This window comes from Hyposmocoma kahamanoa, unplaced genomic scaffold, assembly GCF_003589595.1.
Source record: "Hyposmocoma kahamanoa isolate Upper Pololo Valley unplaced genomic scaffold, ASM358959v1 100021, whole genome shotgun sequence".
In the NCBI taxonomy this organism is placed as follows: Eukaryota; Metazoa; Arthropoda; class Insecta; order Lepidoptera; family Cosmopterigidae; genus Hyposmocoma; species Hyposmocoma kahamanoa.
The window spans coordinates 16,286,322-16,306,587 of record NW_020653200.1 but is presented as its reverse complement, the minus strand read 5'-3'; the positions used below and the strand labels follow the sequence as shown (position 1 = coordinate 16,306,587).

Genomic DNA, 20,266 nt, shown 5'->3' with positions numbered 1-20,266 from the left:
GAATTCGAGATGTTTACTTAGCTCTCTAAAAAAGAAGTGACCATATTGCATCGGTACATGGTTTGTTTTCGTTTCTTGTAACAAAAAATGATTAGGATAAACAGAAAATTGAAAATTGATTACAATTAAATAATACATAAATGTAAGTTTTAGTAGCAGTAGAGCTCGTTGTCAATGAGTTTGTCCAGGGAAGTACTGCCACCTTACCTACCTCACCTGGATTTGACGGGTATGGGTGCTGGTGAAATTACAGGCATATGGGACTTTGTAATTTATGTATCAGCGTGACGGGCGCAGGGCGATCTTTGCGTTTTAAAACTCTGAGTGGCACTGCAACTGTTACGGACAGTCGTGTCGCTTATCACCAGGCCCACGACTTGTTCGTTCCATTAGTTGATATTTTAAAAAACTTAATAATGATATGAAGCACTACTATAAATTACAAGGCGACTGTCATTTTTGCATTCACAGATCACAGCTCATTTCTTCATATTATTTATGCTCATATGGGTTGTTGGATGTGTATGTCCCTGCTGTGCACTGATTTCTCATCATGATTTTTTTTATCACGCGGTTTGGGGACTTCATAATACTTCAAAAAACTGTTTGTTGTGTGAGATTTTTTCATTGTTAAAGCTTTAATCTAATTTTATTATTAATAAACTTAACTGGATGTCGTTCGACAATACTCAGTTTTCCTAGTCGCTTTGTGTGGAATTGAAAACAGTACCGCTTGAAAGAAGCAAAAAACTTAGCCATAACAACGTACTGTACACGTAACAAAATGAAAATGAAAATTAGTGGGTTGCCAGTAGCGATCCACTCTCTTGCCTTTTTTATTTTTCCCTGCATTACGAAGGTTGTAACTACACCGGAATGACAAATCTAGACGGCCGCCTCACACGCCTTGTTAGCACAGTAGTCTATAATAATGTCACTCTCGACAGTAGAAATATTCTTCAGTTTGGCGCACCTTTCCAGCGTTGCAATGTATGTACAATGGGGTAGTATTGTTTTCCAAAAAGGGTTTTCGTTTGTGTTGTAGTCCGTGAAACTGGTCGGTACTACACGAGCTGGACCACGGAACGAGTCCCCTAGGAGCGCTGGGGTCGTCGATCATACGCTTAGTACCCCTGAGTTGGTGGCTGAGCGCGGTCCCCCCACTCAGCACCCGAAGAAGCTCATGAGCAACGCAGTCGCCGAACGCAAACAGTCGCGTGACGGACACTCTGCCTCCGAATCCAATATCGTCAGTAAAAGGCGCAACAGACGACAGGATCTAGTTCATGCTATGTGCATAAAAAACCGAAAGTGTTCACTGCTTTCGGCATTCCTCGTCATTTTCCTACACTTTAGTGCGCAGCGTCAATAGTCAATCTGGTCCTTTCGTATGTTGCACCTGGTTTGTGTTATTTACATAATTAACACACATAACATACACAATATTATTTCCCCAGTTATGGGAAGAGAACGTGATAACGTAAATTTTCTGATCATCATCAGCATGTAGACATCCACTACTGAGTATCTCAATGCAATTGCTCCTACTGTGTGACTTTCACCTCGTAGTTGGTCTCATAAAATTTCTTCTTCCTCAAATTCTCTTGCTACCTAGTAAGATTGAATATAAACAAATTTTTGACGTGCATGTGTTATAATTTTAGTCGGCGCTACACAACGATGTGAATCTCGAAGGGCAGATACGCATTGAGTCAAAGGAGCACTGCGGACACGGCGACGATAGCACGGTATCCTGCACACGCCGATCGCCTGGTGCCTCCCGCCATTTGGTGTTTCACACGATGCACCAAGCACGAGACTTAGTGATGCAGCGGCAGCGCGCCTGGCAGGACAAGGCTTCAAAAGTCAACACGGGATTTACCTATAAGGTGCTCTTTACCATTTTATTCGAATTGTGAGAGTCAATAAATTGTACAAAATATTAACGCATGTTTGCTTTTCAGAAATCAAAATTATGTAAGTTTATTTCGTTTATTTTACAAATTTAATTAAAAGCCATGTTTAATCAAAATTAATGTTTTGCGGGTAGGTTCATCGGAGGTGGAAAGCCCAGTTGCTCGACAAATCCGGGACATACATAGCGATATGCGCTCGAGTGCGCGTATCATTAAAGATTCACGTCTCAGGCTGCTCGAGCTGCAGAAGGTAACAGAAAAACCGTTTTGTACTTCGACTTTGGGGACGAAGTATGATTATTTGTGATCATGTTTTTTTCAATGTCTCGGTTTTAAGTGCAGCATTGCTTTCGTTAAGTTCAGTTAGCCACCGTATGCCAACTCAGCCTAACAAGCTCGTGCAGTCTTTGATCGAGTGTCCAGACAGTGACTAAAACCCTGTTTTGATAATAGAAACCCGTGCTGTCTGACGGGGATGTGAAGGAGCTCAGCGACCGACACGAGTTGCTGCTGCGCGAGATGGAGCGTTTCGGTCGACTAACACAAAACGTGCAGCGCCTCGTTGCCACCGAGGTGCAAGTGCGCACCAAGTTGCGTAAATCACCAAGATTTTGCAACGACTTAATGCCGACTTTCGGTGGGTGACCTTGTTCAAAATACAAATGCTTCAATTAAAAGGCCTCTAATTGTTTTCAATGAAAAATTAAATAAAATTTGAATTACTTACATTTTTGTATCGTTTCGTTCGTGATATTGTTTTTGGTTTTTACTGGCAGGTCAACATTTTTTCTGTACCGAAAAACATCAGGTGGCTCCTGACAATAAACAGTCGTCGTGACGTGTTCTCGGTCCTGGGGCTTAAGACTTTGTAAAACTTTAAACACATAATGGTCCCACGCAGCACACCCATATCTAAATATATACTAAAAGATATCTAATAGAGTTTAATTCGATTGAATATTTTAAGAGTTCAAATTCCCTCAAGATATCTCGAAGAAGGTTTCTAGATAATTTGAAGTAAAAGTGGGCACAACTTTATTAGTAGATCACAAGAGTGCTTTGATAAACTATCTGTAGGTAGTGTTAAGAGTGATTCTTATCTTTTTTCTCATGTAACCCTTCTAGAATGCTACAAGACCATTTGTAGAATGTAGACAGTTTTTATTTAGTCTTGTAGACAGTTTTTAGATAATTTATAGTCTATGATAGTTTTCTTAGTAATGCTACTTTAAAACCAAAATACTAAAGCGTTACAAACATAAGACGCAATTCACTTAATACTAATAGATTTCAAGTTTAATGGCTTACAAAATATAAACTATCAAAATTGCAACATGGCGAAATTAGATATAATATTTCTGAGTTTTTCGCGCAATGTTTAATCGGTTAGAAAGCGCAAATTGGCGTGCGACTTTAAATACATTGTGAAAAGTGATGTAAAACCTGCCATAAATGTAATGCGCTCGCTAAATTTTAAATATTTATGTAATAAATATAAACTTAATAAAAATACAGTTGTTGATTTTCGATTCTAAATATTTATAGAAAGCTTAAATATACAAAATAACTCACAAAACAAACCATTTCCAAGAAGTTCTAGGCTTTTTCAAGCTAATTTCAACTTAGATTTACTCTTTACAAAGAAAAGAAATTTTTATCGGCTTACTTCATAGTCATTCTCTAAAAATAAAAATGGCGATAAGAATTTAAAGCTTTTTTCAAAACACAGTTGGGAGCTTTTTGTCTATAGCTTTATCTATAGCTTTATCTATAGAAAAACTAGAATACAAAAATATTATTTTTACTTGCTTTAGTTTATTTGACCTTGTTTAGTTTATTTGAACTTTCACTCTTATGAATTTTTTATGATTGTCTACAAAACGCGATGTTTCTAAGCGATTTTTTCTTTTGACAGTATTACAAAACCTTTATAAAGTTATTGAAAATATTGAGCGTATTATGCAATCAAAAACTTTTGAAAACACTAGGTCAAAAAAACAATTGAAAAAATCCAATTTGTCGCAAAAAAAAAACATTATTCTGTATAATTATATGGAATGTGTTATATATGACTAGAAAGGTGGATAAATTCCCTATCATATAAATATAAGGAATATTTTAATGACATACCTAACTTAAGTTGGAAGAAATAAAATTTTTATTACAAATTTGAGGTTATTTCTTTACGCCAACCACATGTCACACAATTTTATTTTTATGTTATCAAATTTCATGTTGTAATTAGCAGCATTATGTCATTATTTTAACAAAATACTAAATATAAGTTTTAGCAATAGATTTTAGCGTTTTTTCGACGGTTTAAACTGTTTTAACGGTTTATTGACTTTATTGAAACAGTAGGTACTTATAACTTATTATATCCCTTTCAAATCATGGCCATTCAATACAAATACTTTAGATTGTCGCTGTTTGGTCATTAAATTTCATTTACGCCACAGATACATAACAGAAGCCGCATGTGTTCTCAGAAACGTCACTGCAGCACGAGATGAAGATGAACCACCCGACAGTGGTGATGGGCCGCAGCCCGCCGCGTGCTAATACGTCCGGTGCCGCCAGCTCCTGCCACAGATCCGTATGTTGTGGCCTTCGCACTCAAGCTAAATTCTAAATTATTGATTATGCAAAATTATTTGTAAATAATCTTAAAAATAGTAAAATACACAGATATAACACAACGAGTTGTTGTTTGTTTTGAAGGAGATTGACCTCACGCGGAAGCTGAGCGAAAGTTACGACATGCAGGAGAAGCTGGTCGCGGACAACGCCGACTTAGAGGTCAAGAGGTCAGCCTCTACGTTGCTTTGCACACAGCTTTAGTAGTCAAGTTAGAATAGCTCTTTTGCAAATAATCGCCTAGTTGGGTAGTTGCATCTTCATGCCATACTAGTTTGCGTTTTTGCACACACGAAATTTGAATACCTCGTAACACCGGTTTTGGAAAAAAAAAATTTTTATTTAGTACACATCCATCAGATTCCTCTTTCGCCAGATCATTTCTTTATTCCGTACAGGTCAGAAATTTTTTGCTGGTAACGAAACAGTAATTATGGTGATTCCTTGTACGTCAGATTCCGCTTTCGTCAGAAATAGTTTTTTTATGAACACTCGTCAAATTTCTCTTTTGTCATAGGTTGTCAGTTCTTTTTATGTGAGAGCCAGAATGGCGGGTGTATCTTAGGAAATATATTTCTATAGTATATACTAAGGAAATATATTTCTGACCTATACGGAAAAAAGAAATGATCTGACAAAAGAGGAATCTGATGGGTGTGTGAAATCCATATGACAAAAGCGGAATTTGACGAAAGGAATTTGTCGTTATTGGTTGTCCACATTCGTCATTCCTGACGAACCTGAACTGAAATCATGAAAAAATCTATTTCTGACGAAACTGGAATATGACGGATGTGTACTAAATCTTTACTCGTTTAAGCTACAGAAATCTAAATAAATGCAACGCCAGAAGTGTAAACAACGCCTATTTCTTCGAAAACGGGAGTCGCCACATAGTTGTCCAGGTCGATGGTCGGTCTAGGTGATTTCGATTTTCATAAATTTTAGGGATGATTAAAACGTTTGCCTTTGCTTTAATATTAAGGTTTATTTTATTCTTCATTAAAATGTACTGAACAATTCTACTATAGCTTGTAGGAAACCAGTTACTTTCGCCTCTCGTCTTTAATATGTCGGATACTCAGCTGTCTTTAACATCTACACATTTGCGGAAACTACAAACAAAAATTATTTGCGTACATTTCCCTGTCATTGTATTAAAAATAGGTATGAAACGTAAATGACTACTTTGACACTTATTTAAATTTACCAGTTTTTTAAAACCACATGTTTTGGTCCACCACCAATATAAGTTTTGTGTAAGATTTCTATTTTATACGTGAGAAGTAACCCACGGGAAGAAATAATTGCTCGTGGTCCACCCAGGTGAACCAATCAGGTGGTCCACGGGCAAGAAGTGACTAGAACTATTACAAGTTGATAAATTACCGACATAAATGTTTTATGCATTATTATCACAATGATAGATAAGACAAATACACAATTTGTTGTACGTAGAAAACATTATGTCGATGATATATCAAAACAAAAAATATGTAGTTACTTCATCACTAGCTCACAACTGCAATATTAGCAAAAACAACGATATCGTAGATTCATATCGTACGTACGTCGATATTTGACAGTTAAAGCAGCAATGGTATCTTCACACTGACGACAACACGAATAAGCTGATTCTCATAGTCAATAAATTTTATTTTAATAAAAACAGCCTTTGTGCTTTGAAATAAATTCACTGGCGAAATGTATTTTCTTATTGGTATAATTACAGCTTGTGGAAGAGCTTTCGCAATATGTTGCAAAATACAATTTTTATACACTGTTTCACTTCTGAAGTTTCGAGCAATACTGAATGAAAGCTTGCGCATTGATCTCGTAAGCGACACCAGTGCGGCGACTGTTGTAGGTATGCGACTTCTATTGCCTATTTATTTAGATTTTTGAGCATCAAGCGCTACATCGGGCAATAAAGCTTAAAACATAATTTGTAGACCCTTTTTTTAGTTATAAAATAAAGGTATAAACATAGATTTTCATTAATTACTTCTAGTAATTTTGTTTTTAGAGCCTACACAAAAGTTCACATTAATGGAGGTTACGAACTTTACGAATTTAGCCGACGGTATTTTTACCCGGGTGTCGACTTCTTGAACAATGCGCATCGTCGCGGCCGGATTTGCTGTTGTTCACGTCATTACTAAACATCGAGTATGTAACCAGAAATAGAGACGAAATGTCGTTTAATTTGTATGAAAACTATTTTGTCAAATCATTATGGCGACAACAGCGCTCCGATTGGCCAGCCCGAATTCGAAACAATTGACGGGTGTCGTCAATTGTTTCAATTCACTTCGACCAGTTTAACTTGAGCTTTGCTATGGACGAAAATTGTACAGAGGTCGATTCCGTAACACATTATTAAAGAAAAGAAATCAAATTTTATTCGGATGTCCGTATCTACTTATTCAGAACTTTTAAGAAAAATGCTAACTGGTAGGAAATTAATTGATCGACTTCAACATCCATAACTTGAGAAATTGAATCACTTTTCACACAATCACAATTCAATCGAAAATCAATCACAAAACGGCGTGGGAAGGAAAGACCCAAAACGCGCGCGTGAAACGCGTCGCCCGCGAACCGACCGCTGAGCAGGGCTGGGCAAAATACATGCTACGTCTTAATTGAAATACAAATTACAAAATACTTCCTTATATGTATTTAAAATACGAAATACCAAATACTTTCTTGAGGTGTATTTGAAATACAAAATACAAAATACTTTCATGGGGTGTATTTAAAATACAAAATACAAATACAAATTACAAAATACTTTTTTAATATACCTGTCCTGTCGCGACATGCGGAAACCAACAATTTCCTTCCACAATACATATCTTGAAAAATAAGTTTTAAATTATTATTTTTACAGAAATACAATTAACAATGTTTACAGGTGTAAAGAAATAAAAAATATACGATATTTATGCTCAGGCAACACAGAGGCGGCCGCGGAAGCGTTCCGGGCGCGGGCATTTTTGTAATGTACGAGTTCATATGAGCCCTGCCACACTGCAACGCGCGGCCGGCGGCGGCGTTTCCGCGACTGCCTCTGTGTGGCCGGAGCATAAGTGTACAAAGCGTGGGTGTGTGTGGTGCTTGTGTGTTGAGTGAGCGCTCTTGGCGATCTCAATTGGATCTAATTCAGATAGCCAATAAGCACGCACTTATTTTAATTTTACCGCACGCGTCGCGATTATCATGCGTAGCTATGGTAAGAGGGCTGTAGTGAAAATATAGTAGATTGTACAACAAAACAAGTGCATAAAACGCGTCGTTTCACCCGAGATGAGTATGATGTGGATCTCAGGTGGATACCTGAGCCGCAGACGAGGGTGGATACTTAAGTCGAGGGTAAAATGGGTTTTATGAACGAGTTATACACTCTGCTTTTCACTTCGATTGCGAGGAAATTAAACAGCAATATTACAAATAACGATAATTTAATTAAAATTGAATGTAAAACTGCAACAATTAAACATATTTAATGTGATGGGTTTTTCCTTATTTTATGCAGCCTACACCCAGCATATAGATACGAGCTTTAAGAGCATGAGAAGTGAAATAGTTATTTTTAATACAGTTTTGTATGTAAATATAAGTTTTAATGACGAATGATTTACGTCACAAAGCACATAAATATTAATAAATATACAACCTCATTAGTCCTATGTTTAAGACTTGAAACAACAGCAAATTAAAAAAAATAAAAGTAAAAGGTACTAGTGCGACAAATCCAGCTTTCGGCACGATTTGTAGTACGACCAATACCACGTTTTGAGCAACTGTATCAAAAAGGTAGTTTTTAATTAAAAAAAAAAGAATTCCCTTTCAAGAAAACTAGTCTTTTGAAAGTGCTATCAGATAAATATCCTCTCGTCGGAGAATGTATAAACCCTGCTAAAGAGAATAATCTCTCTACTGGTCCGGAAGAACACAGACTCGTATTAAATTTTATGAAAACTTGTTTTATGTTTGGGTAATGTTCAAGAATAGTTAGCTCTTTACTTTTTTCATTTAGAAAGCTCACTAGCTCTAATTCCATTTTTGATGTTTGTGGCCGATCACTGTCACTATTTATAAAAATAATAAAATCATCATCTCCTTTACTTGTATTTCTGCTTCTTCTACTTCCCTCTTCATGCTTTTTAAAATTAGCCTCTAAAGAGTAAATGGCAAGATTTTGTATCCTTTGCTTTTCTTCGGACGTGGTAGATTCTGGCAGCCAACGCATTATAGGCAGGGTAATAGCAGGATGCCAATATGGCTTCATTAACTTCGGGAAATAGTTTAAAAAGTTATCAAATCAAACCTCTTTTCTAAGCTGTCTTTCAATTTAGATACAACTCCAGAAAAATGTCTTAAATTGTTGCCCTGTAACCTTTCTAATCTAGTTCTTACAGACATTAAGCTAGGCAGAAGTTTACCATAATAACAATTATTGCCCTGAATGTAATCTAAAGCTGTTGCAATCGGTTTAAGTACCTCTATAAATTCTTCAAGGTATTCCAGTTCTATAGCCGAGAAAGCGTTGGTCTTCCCCAACTTATCAAATAAATCATTTAATTTTGATTTTGTTTTCATAAGTTGGACAATTGAATCATACAGCGAATTCCACCTTGTAGGACAAGGATATATCAATTGATTCCCAAGACATTCTTGTATTATTTCTGCAGACTTGGGCCTTCTGGACATATTCCAGAGCAAAGTACATTTTGCTATTGCTGAGTAATGAACCCTGCTAATGGGAGATTCTTTTATGTAATTATTCATGTCTGTAGTGGCCAAAAGACTTAATGTGTGGCTAGCACATATAATTCCCTGGGTAAATATAATTCCCTCGTTGTTATTTCCTCAATTGAGTTGTGAGGTAACAGAACCTCATCATTTAGAATGTCAGAGGCTATACTCGAAGAAGTTCTAACAACTTCCGCAGTATCTGAAAAAAAAAGCATATCAAGTACATAGGTATGTACAATTGGTACAAATTAATAATATTAGTTCACATTACAGTAAACAATGAATTTTGGGTAGAATTCAGTGGTAAAATTTTTGCCAAATTGAAGAGTAATCACTCTGACTTTTATAAATTAGCTGTTTTCTTTCTTACCTGCAAGGTCAGCATCACCATCAGAAAAATCAGGTATATAGTTAGTAACGCCAAATTCTCTAAAAGCCTTCACAAAATTTGACCCATTGTCAGTAGTTGTTGACACCACTTGTTCAAGTTTTAATTTAAACAAAGACTGTATTTCAAATAGCATCTCAGCAATTTTATCATACGTATGTGACCCTTTGAAGCGATCAAAAGATAATACACAACTCATGCTTTCAAGTGTATTTTTATCAATCTGAAACCAAAATAAATATAAAATTAAAAGTATTGTAAAAAGATATTATAGCATATTTTATGCAATAAAATATAAATAAATAAATCAATTAACATGTTTATTACATACCCGAAAGACTATTTCTGAACCTATAGTATACAAAAAAAAAAAATCATCTACATGTGTAATATTTATTTGTAGTTTTATTTTATTATAGTTTATATGTATTAGTATCACCATTTATTATTGATTATATTATGTAATTGTATGTATGATTTAAGTAACTTATCTGTGTGTTTATTGAGTATGTAGCAATCACTTTTATTTTGTTTTTTATTCCTTTTTCATACAGTATTGCCAACCCATCTACGTTGGTAGATGGGTTGGCTACCAACTAACCTTTGAACAACTGAGAGGATAGTTGTATCCTCTCAGTTGTTCAAAGGTTAGATGGAAGAAATCCCTTTATGGGATCATAGCAATCAATCAATCAATCAATCGATCAAGCTCATCTTTGTACACTATTTTTCTACCTAAGTTGTTGTAAAGTTATTTTTTTTATATTTATAGTTGTATAATAAAGTGTTTACATACGTGTATACTATATGACCTTAAATGAAGATTTAAAAATCTGCCCAAAGTAAATAGCTAAGTAAAACAATAAAATTTTACCCAGTGTGCAGTTACACCAAGGAAGCTTCTAGTTTTTGTTGACCATATGTCTGCAGTAGTTGATACATAGTCCAAATTACTCAAAATGTTTATTAGTTTTTCTGTTAGTTCTTTTTGGGACATTTCAATTTTTCATCCTAGTGTTCGTCTAGACATTACATGTAAATTTTCTGAAAGGTCAGAAAACATTTTCACAAAATTGGGGTCATCCACTGTGCTAAGTGGTTTCATACTCTGTATAATGTAATTAATGATGTTGTCATCTAGCTTTTTCTGAGTAGTCTTCTGTGACTGTGATTTAAAATCAAGTTGTTTTTGTTTCAATTTTGAATTTGTTTCTTCAATTTTTAACAATTTCTGTCTTTTACGAGTTATACCTTGCTTTACTTTATCTTCCTCATATTTGCTAAGAATATCAGGGTGCTTTCGCTAAAAAACACAATAAAGAATAAGTACATAATTAAAAAAAAAAGGAGTAAAGTTTCAGCAATATAGGTCATTTTTGGTTTATAATTGGTCTATTGTTGATTTTTTTAGATGCACATGTGTCCAGAAACTCAACATACTACAACATACTATAAGATTATAATAAGCATAGTACAGGATAATTTACTTAGTATAGTATAATGTATTATATTTATAGCTCACAACGTTATTTTCAAGAATAATTAGTAATGGATTTCCTGGCCTACCTTTAAATGCAATCTAAAAATGCTTGTTGCTTTCAAACTACCTTTGATGATAGTTTTACATTGTATACATGTCGCTTGGACGTTGTCTTGATCGTCGTTATTATTAGCGTTACCGGTACTGCTACCAGAAACTGTGAAATACTTTTCGGTGAAAATTAGTGGATACACCACAGACGTAGATGGTAGACGTAGATGGTCTCCATCGTTCTCTATGTATGAAAAAATATGTTAAACCAATCGTACTACAGAGCAAGTAGTACGTACAATTATTATTAATATTCCCATACAAGACGAATACTTCATATACAATACAAGTATCTATATAAAGTGTTCGTCTTGTATGGGAATAATGCCGTTCATAACACGTACGTTCACAACACAAATTAGAAATATGGTTCACTTCTTCTTCTTCTTCTTCTTCTTCTTTTAAAAGCTATGGTAAAGATATGCTAAACGATGACTTCACCAATGTCAAGTAAAAATGACTATATGCGGTAGTTTTGTAAAAATATGACTTCTACTTTGTGATACCAAAAATCACAAATTCTATTCTATTTCCTTAATGGCGGCCACTAGGCTTGGGCCAGTGTAGTTTCGAATCACAAATTCACAAAGCCGTTATAATCTAAAACTGTTATAACCCTTCTTCTTCTTTTAAATGTTATGGCCCCATCGAAATAATCAATGATTTTGCCAATGTCAAGTAAAAATAACTATGTACGGTAATAAAAATTATACAAAAAAAATGGCGATTTCGCCAATGTCCTGTGAATTTCGTTATAACCCTTAGTGGATAGAAAATTGTGGGACAATTATAACCTGACTTTGACGTCTTTGACATTACGATGCAGAGTTTTTCATAACCATAGAGGTTAATTTTGGGAACGTTCCGTTTTATACACACACACGTCACGTCACCATTGAGTTCAATATCATATAAATGTATGCACGTCACATAATAGGCTGTACATTGAAAAATAAAAGTATTTCGTTGAAATGTATTTTACAACGAAAGTATTTGAAATACAAATTACAAAATACATTACGGTCAGGTATTTGAAATACCAATTACAAAATACATTTTTAGTGAGTAATTGAAATACAAATACAAAATACGTATTTGTATTTTAAATACGTATTTCAAATACAAGTAATTCAAATACTGCCCAGCCCTGCCGCTGAGTATGTGGGCGACGCCCGCCAAGCGCGCGGGCGACCGCGTCTCGCGCGGTTTGCGGCCGCCGCGAGCAACCGTCTCCGCTGAGGGCGTAAAACACGTCGTGATAACTTGCTACTAAATTTTGCATACATTTCTACATTCTTCGAAGGCCGCGGTCCCGCAACCGCGGCGCGCGCGGGTGAAAACCGCTCCATGAGTTCTTAGCCTTATTGTTATGATTATTGGTTTGTTATTGTTTTGCATTCTGAGGTGCCATATAAAATTAAACTATTATTAATAAATGAATATTATTATTATTGTGGATATCTATTTTAGATTTCACCTCTCCCGTAACCGAAAAGATTAATTTTGAGTTTTTAAATAGCAGAGACGGTATTCCCTGGTAATGGCACAGTCGCCCGGTGTCATGAACCCAGGTTCAAGAACTGGCGAACGTGCCGTCTCGAGATCGTTTTTTCTTTTTTTTCCTGAACCCGTTGGGTGGTTTTAACTACACTTACGGATCGCAATCAAGTAAACGCAGTATGGTGTATCGGTATTCTTCTGACTGTTATGTAATAAGAGCCCATTTACTCTTCTGCCATCGTCTGCATGAACTTATTATTATTATTCAAATTTATAGCTAACACAGATGTCAGTAAGTATGTTTTGTTTCTATATAGTTTCTACCACTGTACATTTAATTTCGTTTCGTGTACAAGTGAATGATATGACCTAGTATTCATGTTTTGCAAGTTTTAACAGCGCCTTGATTAACTTATACCTCAGGGTGACAGGTGTAGTGGCTATGCCACTCAGATCTTTGCGATTAAAAGCTCTGGGTGGCACTGCAACTGGTGTTGGCAGGCGTGTAGCTTACCATCAGTCACTTGATATTATAAAAAAAACAAGAAAAACTAGATTTATAAGGTTAGTGAAAAATATGTCATAATTACGGGAACCTGCGTGTGACCTACCTACCTGCAATTTAGTTCCGAAAACAGTTCTGTCTTTGTGCTCAATGTTCGTTTTGGATTTTTTCACATAGAAGCCTTAGATCCATCACCTTAAATCTGTAAGAAAGTGGGCGGCTAATTGAGTTATAAATAATTGTGCAGAGAGCTAAACACAGCACGAAAATGTGTCTGTCTCGCAGAGTACGTCAATGAGGCAATACCGTCGTTGTAGTTCGTATTCAAGCTTGTATGTTTTATCCTTCAGTCTATTTATTTTTATTATTATTAAGGCTTTGGATTCAAGGTTATCACGACATATTTGATGTGATATGTATAGTAGATGACTTTAGGGTAGTCAATGACATGCGACGACTGACTAGTCGTCGTCGTTTCCTATGCGAAAAAGCGTCTACGTAAGATTTATTTTATTAATTTATATTTCGTTTACGTTCTTTGTTGGTGGTCGTACTGTGTATGAAGATTTTTATACATAGATAGGTATTTTCGTTTTGGCGGATATTTCCTTCGCTGGTTGAATGGTATGCTGTCATCTGGATGTAATTTTATATTGTTTGACTTTTTTGTTGCCAATAATAGTCAATTCACGGATTTCAATCTAATTTCAATTACTTTCATTCTAACTGATTTTATTTTGTTCTCAATTCGGCTTAGTGCGTTTAAATAGGACTGATTACTTTCGAATTTAAACTTTTATTAGGGGGATAATGAAAGTGCCGGCGATTCATTATACGTTATTGATAACAATGATGGCGAACCGAGGCTTCACATCCTCTTGATCGTGAGATTTTGCATTTCATGAATGTTCAATGACGTTTAATGGTTGTTATCTAATTTATACTATATTTAGCTTGCTAACTCCCCACAATCCGATGTTAATATTAACAGTCATTATTTTGTAACATCTAAATATTCATAGTATCACTATTACTGTGATTGCAATTTGAAGGCTTGGTCTGTCCCAACAGCTTCGTGCCGTCAAAGAATCAAACATAAATTATTGCACACCCAGTCACGCATAACAACCCACAAAATCATAGCCACACTAGGGAAACCCTGTATCGCGGGTGCCATAGACATGCACATGGACAACCACAAATTACACCCAAGCTCAGAGAGAAAGAAGTGTAGGCTTTCCCTAAATTTCTCCCGAGCATCAAACCCGGTACCTCTGCGTGCCAGGCCAGAGGAGTAATCGTTCGGCTACGGCGATATCTAAATTAAATCACCACTATCGTCAAATTTGAAACATTGAAATATGGTCTGTATTTTTTGGAGACGGAGTAAAATGACAGTTAATAGCGCAAAAGTGTTGCCCACTTGCGAGCAACTAGTGATTACAGTGGATAAATGATCCATCGATTATCGACTGAATATTGGTTACGCTTATGGCATAAATAGCAGTACTTGTTTCATTTGATCATCTTCAACCCATTATTCATCCAATTACTGAGCACAAGTGCATTTTAATTGTAAATTCATGCATACATACACTGTATTTAGAACTATATTTATGAAAAATACTAAGCGGACACATTTTTTTAAAGTTTCTCATTTTAATCCAATGTATATAATCACATCCGACTATTCTTGTTAAAATGAATATGAATAATAATTGATCTCGATACCTACTAGTAGGTCAACCGCCAAAATAAGAACAAAGAAGGCAATAACACAATTAGTAATTATTAGAACGGCGTAACATTCACGATTCAGTCATTTTTGGCAAAATTGTATATTATTTCATAACCTATCGATATAACTACCGGAATCAACTACATAACTATTTAAAATTTTGTGAAAACTGGCAACCCTACAAATGTAATTTTATTCCGTCTCCAAAAAAGACAGACTATAGAAAGTGGAAACTCATAACCGCTCTGGATTATTGACCATTACTAATTACTACTTGCAAAACACACGAGTCCATTTTCGCTGTGAAGTTCGACCGCGCAGAGTTGGTACGTATTAATTATACTTTAACTGGCTTAACTTGAGGGTAAATAGAAAGTATAGCGCGAGCAGTGAAATCTTTAGCAACAAAATTATAATATTTAGTTTTGAATGTTCGTCGCGATCACATCAAACTGCGAATGGTTCCAAATTGTTACCGCCGTTACGTGTTTTTTTTACAGTTCTTGAATATAAATTAATAAAATAAATTCGAATAATTTAGTGAATAAAGAGAGAAAACAGATCACTGTTTCACATTTTGATTTTGAACATCAGTTCTTATACGGGTATAATTATCTTTGTTATACATGATAAAGAATATTTTACTGAGGCAAAAATAATAATTTTATCTAAGGTTATAAATTTGAATGCGTTACTTTCCAAAATCAACAACAGTAATATATTGAAAATAAAAACTTTGTCTCATATTTGTTCACTTGTTATATACGGATTGTACAGTCAAAACAGACGTGCAGGCGCGCTCAAACTCGTTCAATAAATGTTTCATTAAAAGCATAATGTTTGCTTCTAGAGGGTTCGTCAATGGTGAGATATTATACCATAAAACAACCACAGTAAATAACCTGTGTACTGTTCCGATAGCGGCAAAGATACTCGTATTTCTTAGTAAAAACTCGTACGGGAGAGTTGGGTAATACCGAACCCCTAAGTAATAAGGCCTATAATTAACTTCAGGTTGTTTTATAAAAACAGAATTTAAAGTCGTAAGTTATTTATTTGGCTACATGTATAATGTAGATAATCTTCATAAACAAATAAAAAAGGCATTTGTTGCAAAATTACCAAAAAAAAAAAATGAGAGAACGCGGTATTGTCAAACTGGTCTGATAATACCTAAAAATAAATACAAAATATATATCATAATTTGTATGATATATATTTTGTATTTACAAAAACAAATATTATAAGCATATACTCGTGCGTATTAATAAGAGTCTACAATATTATCTTTTACAGCGAAATAATCGAATACAAAAATGTTAACAATGAATAAAGTTAAAGAAATAACATTTGCCTTCCTTGTATTTATTTCCTTAGAGAACTGGCAGACTTGGTAGCTCTTCGAATGAAAGTGAAGATGTTTACATCTTCAGTCTCAAAAATACTTTACTTTATGCGATACATCATTTCAATATTTGGTAGCTTTCTTTTTCCTTTTGAAATTTTTGCTTATCTTTATTATTTCGATATTTTTGTTTGTACGCATTTTCCACAAACTTATCCTTCTCACTGTGTATGTTGCTGTTCGAAACTTTCCTCTTAGCAGGTTATACTTTAGCTTCGTTTCTTCCTTTCTATTCCCTCTTCCACTCAACATGTTTGTCAAATTGTATTGTTTTAGTTTACAACTCCGTGCCCAAATCTGATAATATCGTGTTTTAAGTGCGGAATCGTCAAACCCAGTCACTTTACTTTCAAACCACAAAATAATATAAAAAGCAAACTATATTTTCGAAATGATTTTGAAGATCAATTGTACTATATTTTAAACTTTCAAATATGTTAAACAATTACTTAAAATAAAAATGTAATGTGACTTATCTCTTACCGAAAACACCCGTCAAATTGAAAAATATTGAATAAATGTGAAAACTTACAGAACCAATCGTCTTCGAATAATCGTTCAGAATGAAGTAATAGCGTGCATGCGGAGAATGATACGTGTCAGGCTGTGGTACTGGGGCACTGTAAACTTTAATTAGCGTGTAATTGTTGAGATATACAGAGGTGCGATACTACCCAATTCCACCAATCATACCAGCCGCGCGGTAATACCCAACTCCCCCTATGTCAGAAGCATATTAAATACAGCTGTCATCGTCATGCTATAGGGCTATAGAAATTGTGTCCGTATCGTATTCGTGTGCGCGACGACTCTATTTTCGCTTATGCAACCTTGAAGAGATAGGGCGCATTTATACGACACGAATTTCATCGCGCTCACCTCGCGCTGTCAAAGAGCGGAATCCGCGGCGGCCGCCGCCCAGCGACCGCGTGCACATCTTCAGAAAACGAACTGTCATGGCAAAATACGCTCTATTCTTTTAGCTTTTACGTTTTAATCTAAATGAGCAAAAAAATATCTACTTCAGGCCATTACTGCTAGCCGACGTCAGGTTCATTCAGTTACTAAATTCTGTCTTGGAAACCGTATCCATTATGCGAAATTCAATTAAAATTAAAAAAGTTGTAATTGCATATTATTTGTACAAAAAATGCAAAGAAGAAAAAAAGAGACACAAGATATTGGGTTCACCCTATTTTTAAAAAAAGGGAAGAGTTTTTGGGAATTTCATACTCTATTTAAAGATCTCCGAAAAGATGGATTCGCAAATGATTTCAGAATGAATATAAAAACATTTGATTCGACATAAGCTATTGACCATGTTACATGATAAATTGAAGCACCAGAACACTGTTAGCTGGAAGCTGTTTTGTCTACGCGGTAGCCGAGCGGAGTCCGCTCCGGCCGCCGCGGACTCCGCTCTTCGACCGCGTGGCGGCCGCGCGGTTATATTATTCAGAGGAATTTAAATGTTGTTGCCTAGTTAATAGAATTCAGATTCGCCATTAATGTACATGAAGGCGTGGTAACTGGGTGGTCGCCGCGCGGTGACCGCGCGAAAACTTTCTCCTCGTGTGTCTGGGTGCTTACCATAATCGTAGATACGCCGTTTTCGAGTAAAAATTTATAGATGGATAATGAAAAAAACGTTTGCCTTTATATGCTTGCCCTAAGCCAACTGGAATCGAAACTTTATATTTTGAAACTTTAATAACAACTGAATTTAAAATTGGAATCAGGTTTCAATGACAAATCATGTGGTAAAGACTTTTGACACTTGGTTGCCAAATAGGGTCCAGTTATCACGGAAATTCAATATGTTTTTTTAAGCAACGGGGAAGAGACAATATGGATAACATAAGGTTGGTTTACATTTACACGCTGTTTGTTGCAGGTACATTCTGTACAAGGAGTTAATGACGAAGGATCAGAACCTGGAAACCTGTCGATCGCAAGTGAATCGTCTGCAAGGGGAGTTAAAATTGATGAGCAAGGAGAATGCGATGCTGCATGAGCGCATCAATAAATGTAACTCTGAGGTGTGCTTTGTCCATATGCGTGAAGTAATAATCAGGTGGGAGCGTGAAGTCTTAAGGGAACGGTAGGAAAATGTTCTCGGAAACTATCGCCTGCGGAGAAAAATTAATAAGAACAAAAAGTGTTTAAGTCTAATTTATCCGAAACAAACACTAAAAACAATTTAAAACAAAATTTAAAAAGTCTTAAAAATATTCTCTCCAGTTTCCATAGTGCCCCTTTTATACATTGTAGTGCATCCAACCAGGATTTCTCTGTGTATGGGATTTGGTTTCGTTGGGTCCTTATTGCTATAGCCAGTATTTCTCGTCAGAGCTATTCATATAATGGCGAGATTAAGCTCGCCAAATAATTTGTGGAAAGGAATGATTTCTGGTTCTTCATAAGTAGGTTAGTCATGTGTATAAAGTGCCTCCGTGGCCGATTGCCGAACGGTTACCGTGCCGGACTGTCACGCAGAGGCCCCAGGTTCGATCCCCGGGTCGGGAGAAATATTTGTATAGCCTACAATTCTCTCTCTCGTGAGTTTGGGTGTAATTTGTGGTTGTCAACGTGTGTGTCCATGGCACCCGCGACATAGGGTTTCCCTAGTACGGGGCTATGTTGAGGGTTTGTGTTATTATTATTACTAGATACTAAATCCATGGTTGTACTTGTCGCTAACGGGGCCTCCGAGACCAAATCGCTCTATTCCTTATTTAGTTAGAACTTCACGGAATTTGTCTCTATCTTTTCTTGCGGCTGTATAATCGAATGGAACAAAGCGAACTTCAGCCCAGTGTTTATAAACCCATTTTCGTGACAGCCCCTTCTTATTTCAGATTCCTACAGTTTGAATGAATACAAATGCAAGAATAGTAGTCTTCCAGGGTGCCAGATCGGTACTTTCGTGAAATGTCTGTTTGGACTGATTATGTCACTCGTACATTCATCTCGTGCTGTTGTGGATTAAATCTTCCACAAATGACAGTTTATAAGGGGCGCCCTAAGAATTAAAACTTAATTTAAAAAAAATGTTTTTTTGAAACCACAAATCTGGCATACAGGAGTTATACTCTCATAATATAAATATATTCATTCAAACTATTGGGACCTGAAAAAATAAAGGGGACGGTGCGAAAATGGGTCTCATAAAATCCCCATAAAACACTTTTCATCCAATGTTTTACCACTTCACAAACCATCAAGCAGTAATGTCAGCATTACTATGTTCCGGTTTTGAAGGGTAAGGGCGCTGGTGAAATTACAGACGCATGGGACTTGTCAACTTAGTCTCAGGGTGACAGGTGCAGTGGCAGTGCCCCTCAGATCTTTGCGATTTAAAGCTCTGAGCGGCACTGCAACTGTTATGGACAGGTGTAAAGCTGGTAGGCTCGGCACACGACTTGTTCGTCCCATCTCATGATATTATAAAAAAAATCTGGAATTTTGGTGCCATGTGCCAGCACTTGCACTGCACTGGGCATAGCGTACTGAATTCTTTCGTTTTTGTTTTAGCCGTACTTTTGTTTTTAGCGCTGACTCAAGGACACTAAGACGATAGTATTAGAAATGCCTCAGATATTAGGACGGGCAAAGCCCGTACCTTTTTGTGCCATTTCGGTATTGTTTATAGACAAAAATTTCAAAGAATCTATCGGCTTCCCCGATCCTTTTTGAAGACTACGTCGGGGTTATCAGTGTAATTTCCGAAGTTACTTGCTATGCATAATGGAGGAGTGGGATCATACTCCTGAAAAACTACACTCGCGAGCAACCAAATCGACTCAAGCGCTACCTCTACATTCA

At 36.0% G+C, this 20,266-nt stretch overlaps 2 protein-coding genes across 3 annotated transcripts in view; one reads left to right on the top strand and one right to left on the bottom strand.

Annotated features, from left to right (window-relative positions):
* The first annotated feature begins 895 nt into the window (after positions 1-895).
* LOC113227300 (COP1-interactive protein 1-like) overlaps positions 896-20,266 on the top strand; it is a 35,228-nt gene continuing 15,857 nt past the window's right edge. Inside the window, exons 1-8 of one of the 2 annotated variants that reach the window (XM_026460196.1) lie at positions 896-990; positions 1,665-1,889; positions 1,965-1,977; positions 2,051-2,166; positions 2,370-2,553; positions 4,406-4,512; positions 4,638-4,723; positions 18,336-18,480. In XM_026460196.1, the coding sequence (XP_026315981.1) occupies positions 1,803-1,889; positions 1,965-1,977; positions 2,051-2,166; positions 2,370-2,553; positions 4,406-4,512; positions 4,638-4,723; positions 18,336-18,480 (738 nt within the window). In that variant the 5' untranslated portion in view covers positions 896-990; positions 1,665-1,802. Of the gene's footprint in view, positions 991-1,041; positions 1,250-1,664; positions 1,890-1,964; positions 1,978-2,050; positions 2,167-2,369; positions 2,554-4,405; positions 4,513-4,637; positions 4,724-18,335; positions 18,481-20,266 lie in introns of those variants that run through there. The other variant, XM_026460189.1, reaches the window with a different exon arrangement.
* LOC113227329 lies at positions 8,183-11,482 on the bottom strand. The gene is made up of 4 exons (XM_026460226.1): positions 11,269-11,482; positions 10,577-11,005; positions 9,685-9,925; positions 8,183-9,513 (listed from the first exon to the last, which is right to left on the bottom strand). Exons 2-4 carry the CDS (start codon positions 10,697-10,699, stop codon positions 9,368-9,370), a joined length of 510 nt encoding a protein of 169 aa, XP_026316011.1. The 5' UTR covers positions 10,700-11,005; positions 11,269-11,482; the 3' UTR covers positions 8,183-9,367.

Bases quoted from the DNA above. Each gene is read 5' to 3' on its own strand.
- LOC113227329 (XM_026460226.1), bottom strand. From the start codon at position 10,699: ATGTCCCAAAAAGAACTAACAGAAAAACTAATAAACATTTTGAGTAAT. The intron at 9,926-10,576 runs GTAAAATTTTAT...TTTTGGTTTCAG, and splicing joins TTGGTGTAACTGCACACTGG to ATTGATAAAAATACACTTGA. The intron at 9,514-9,684 runs GTAAGAAAGAAA...TTTTTTTTTCAG, and splicing joins TGGTGATGCTGACCTTGCAG to ATACTGCGGAAGTTGTTAGA.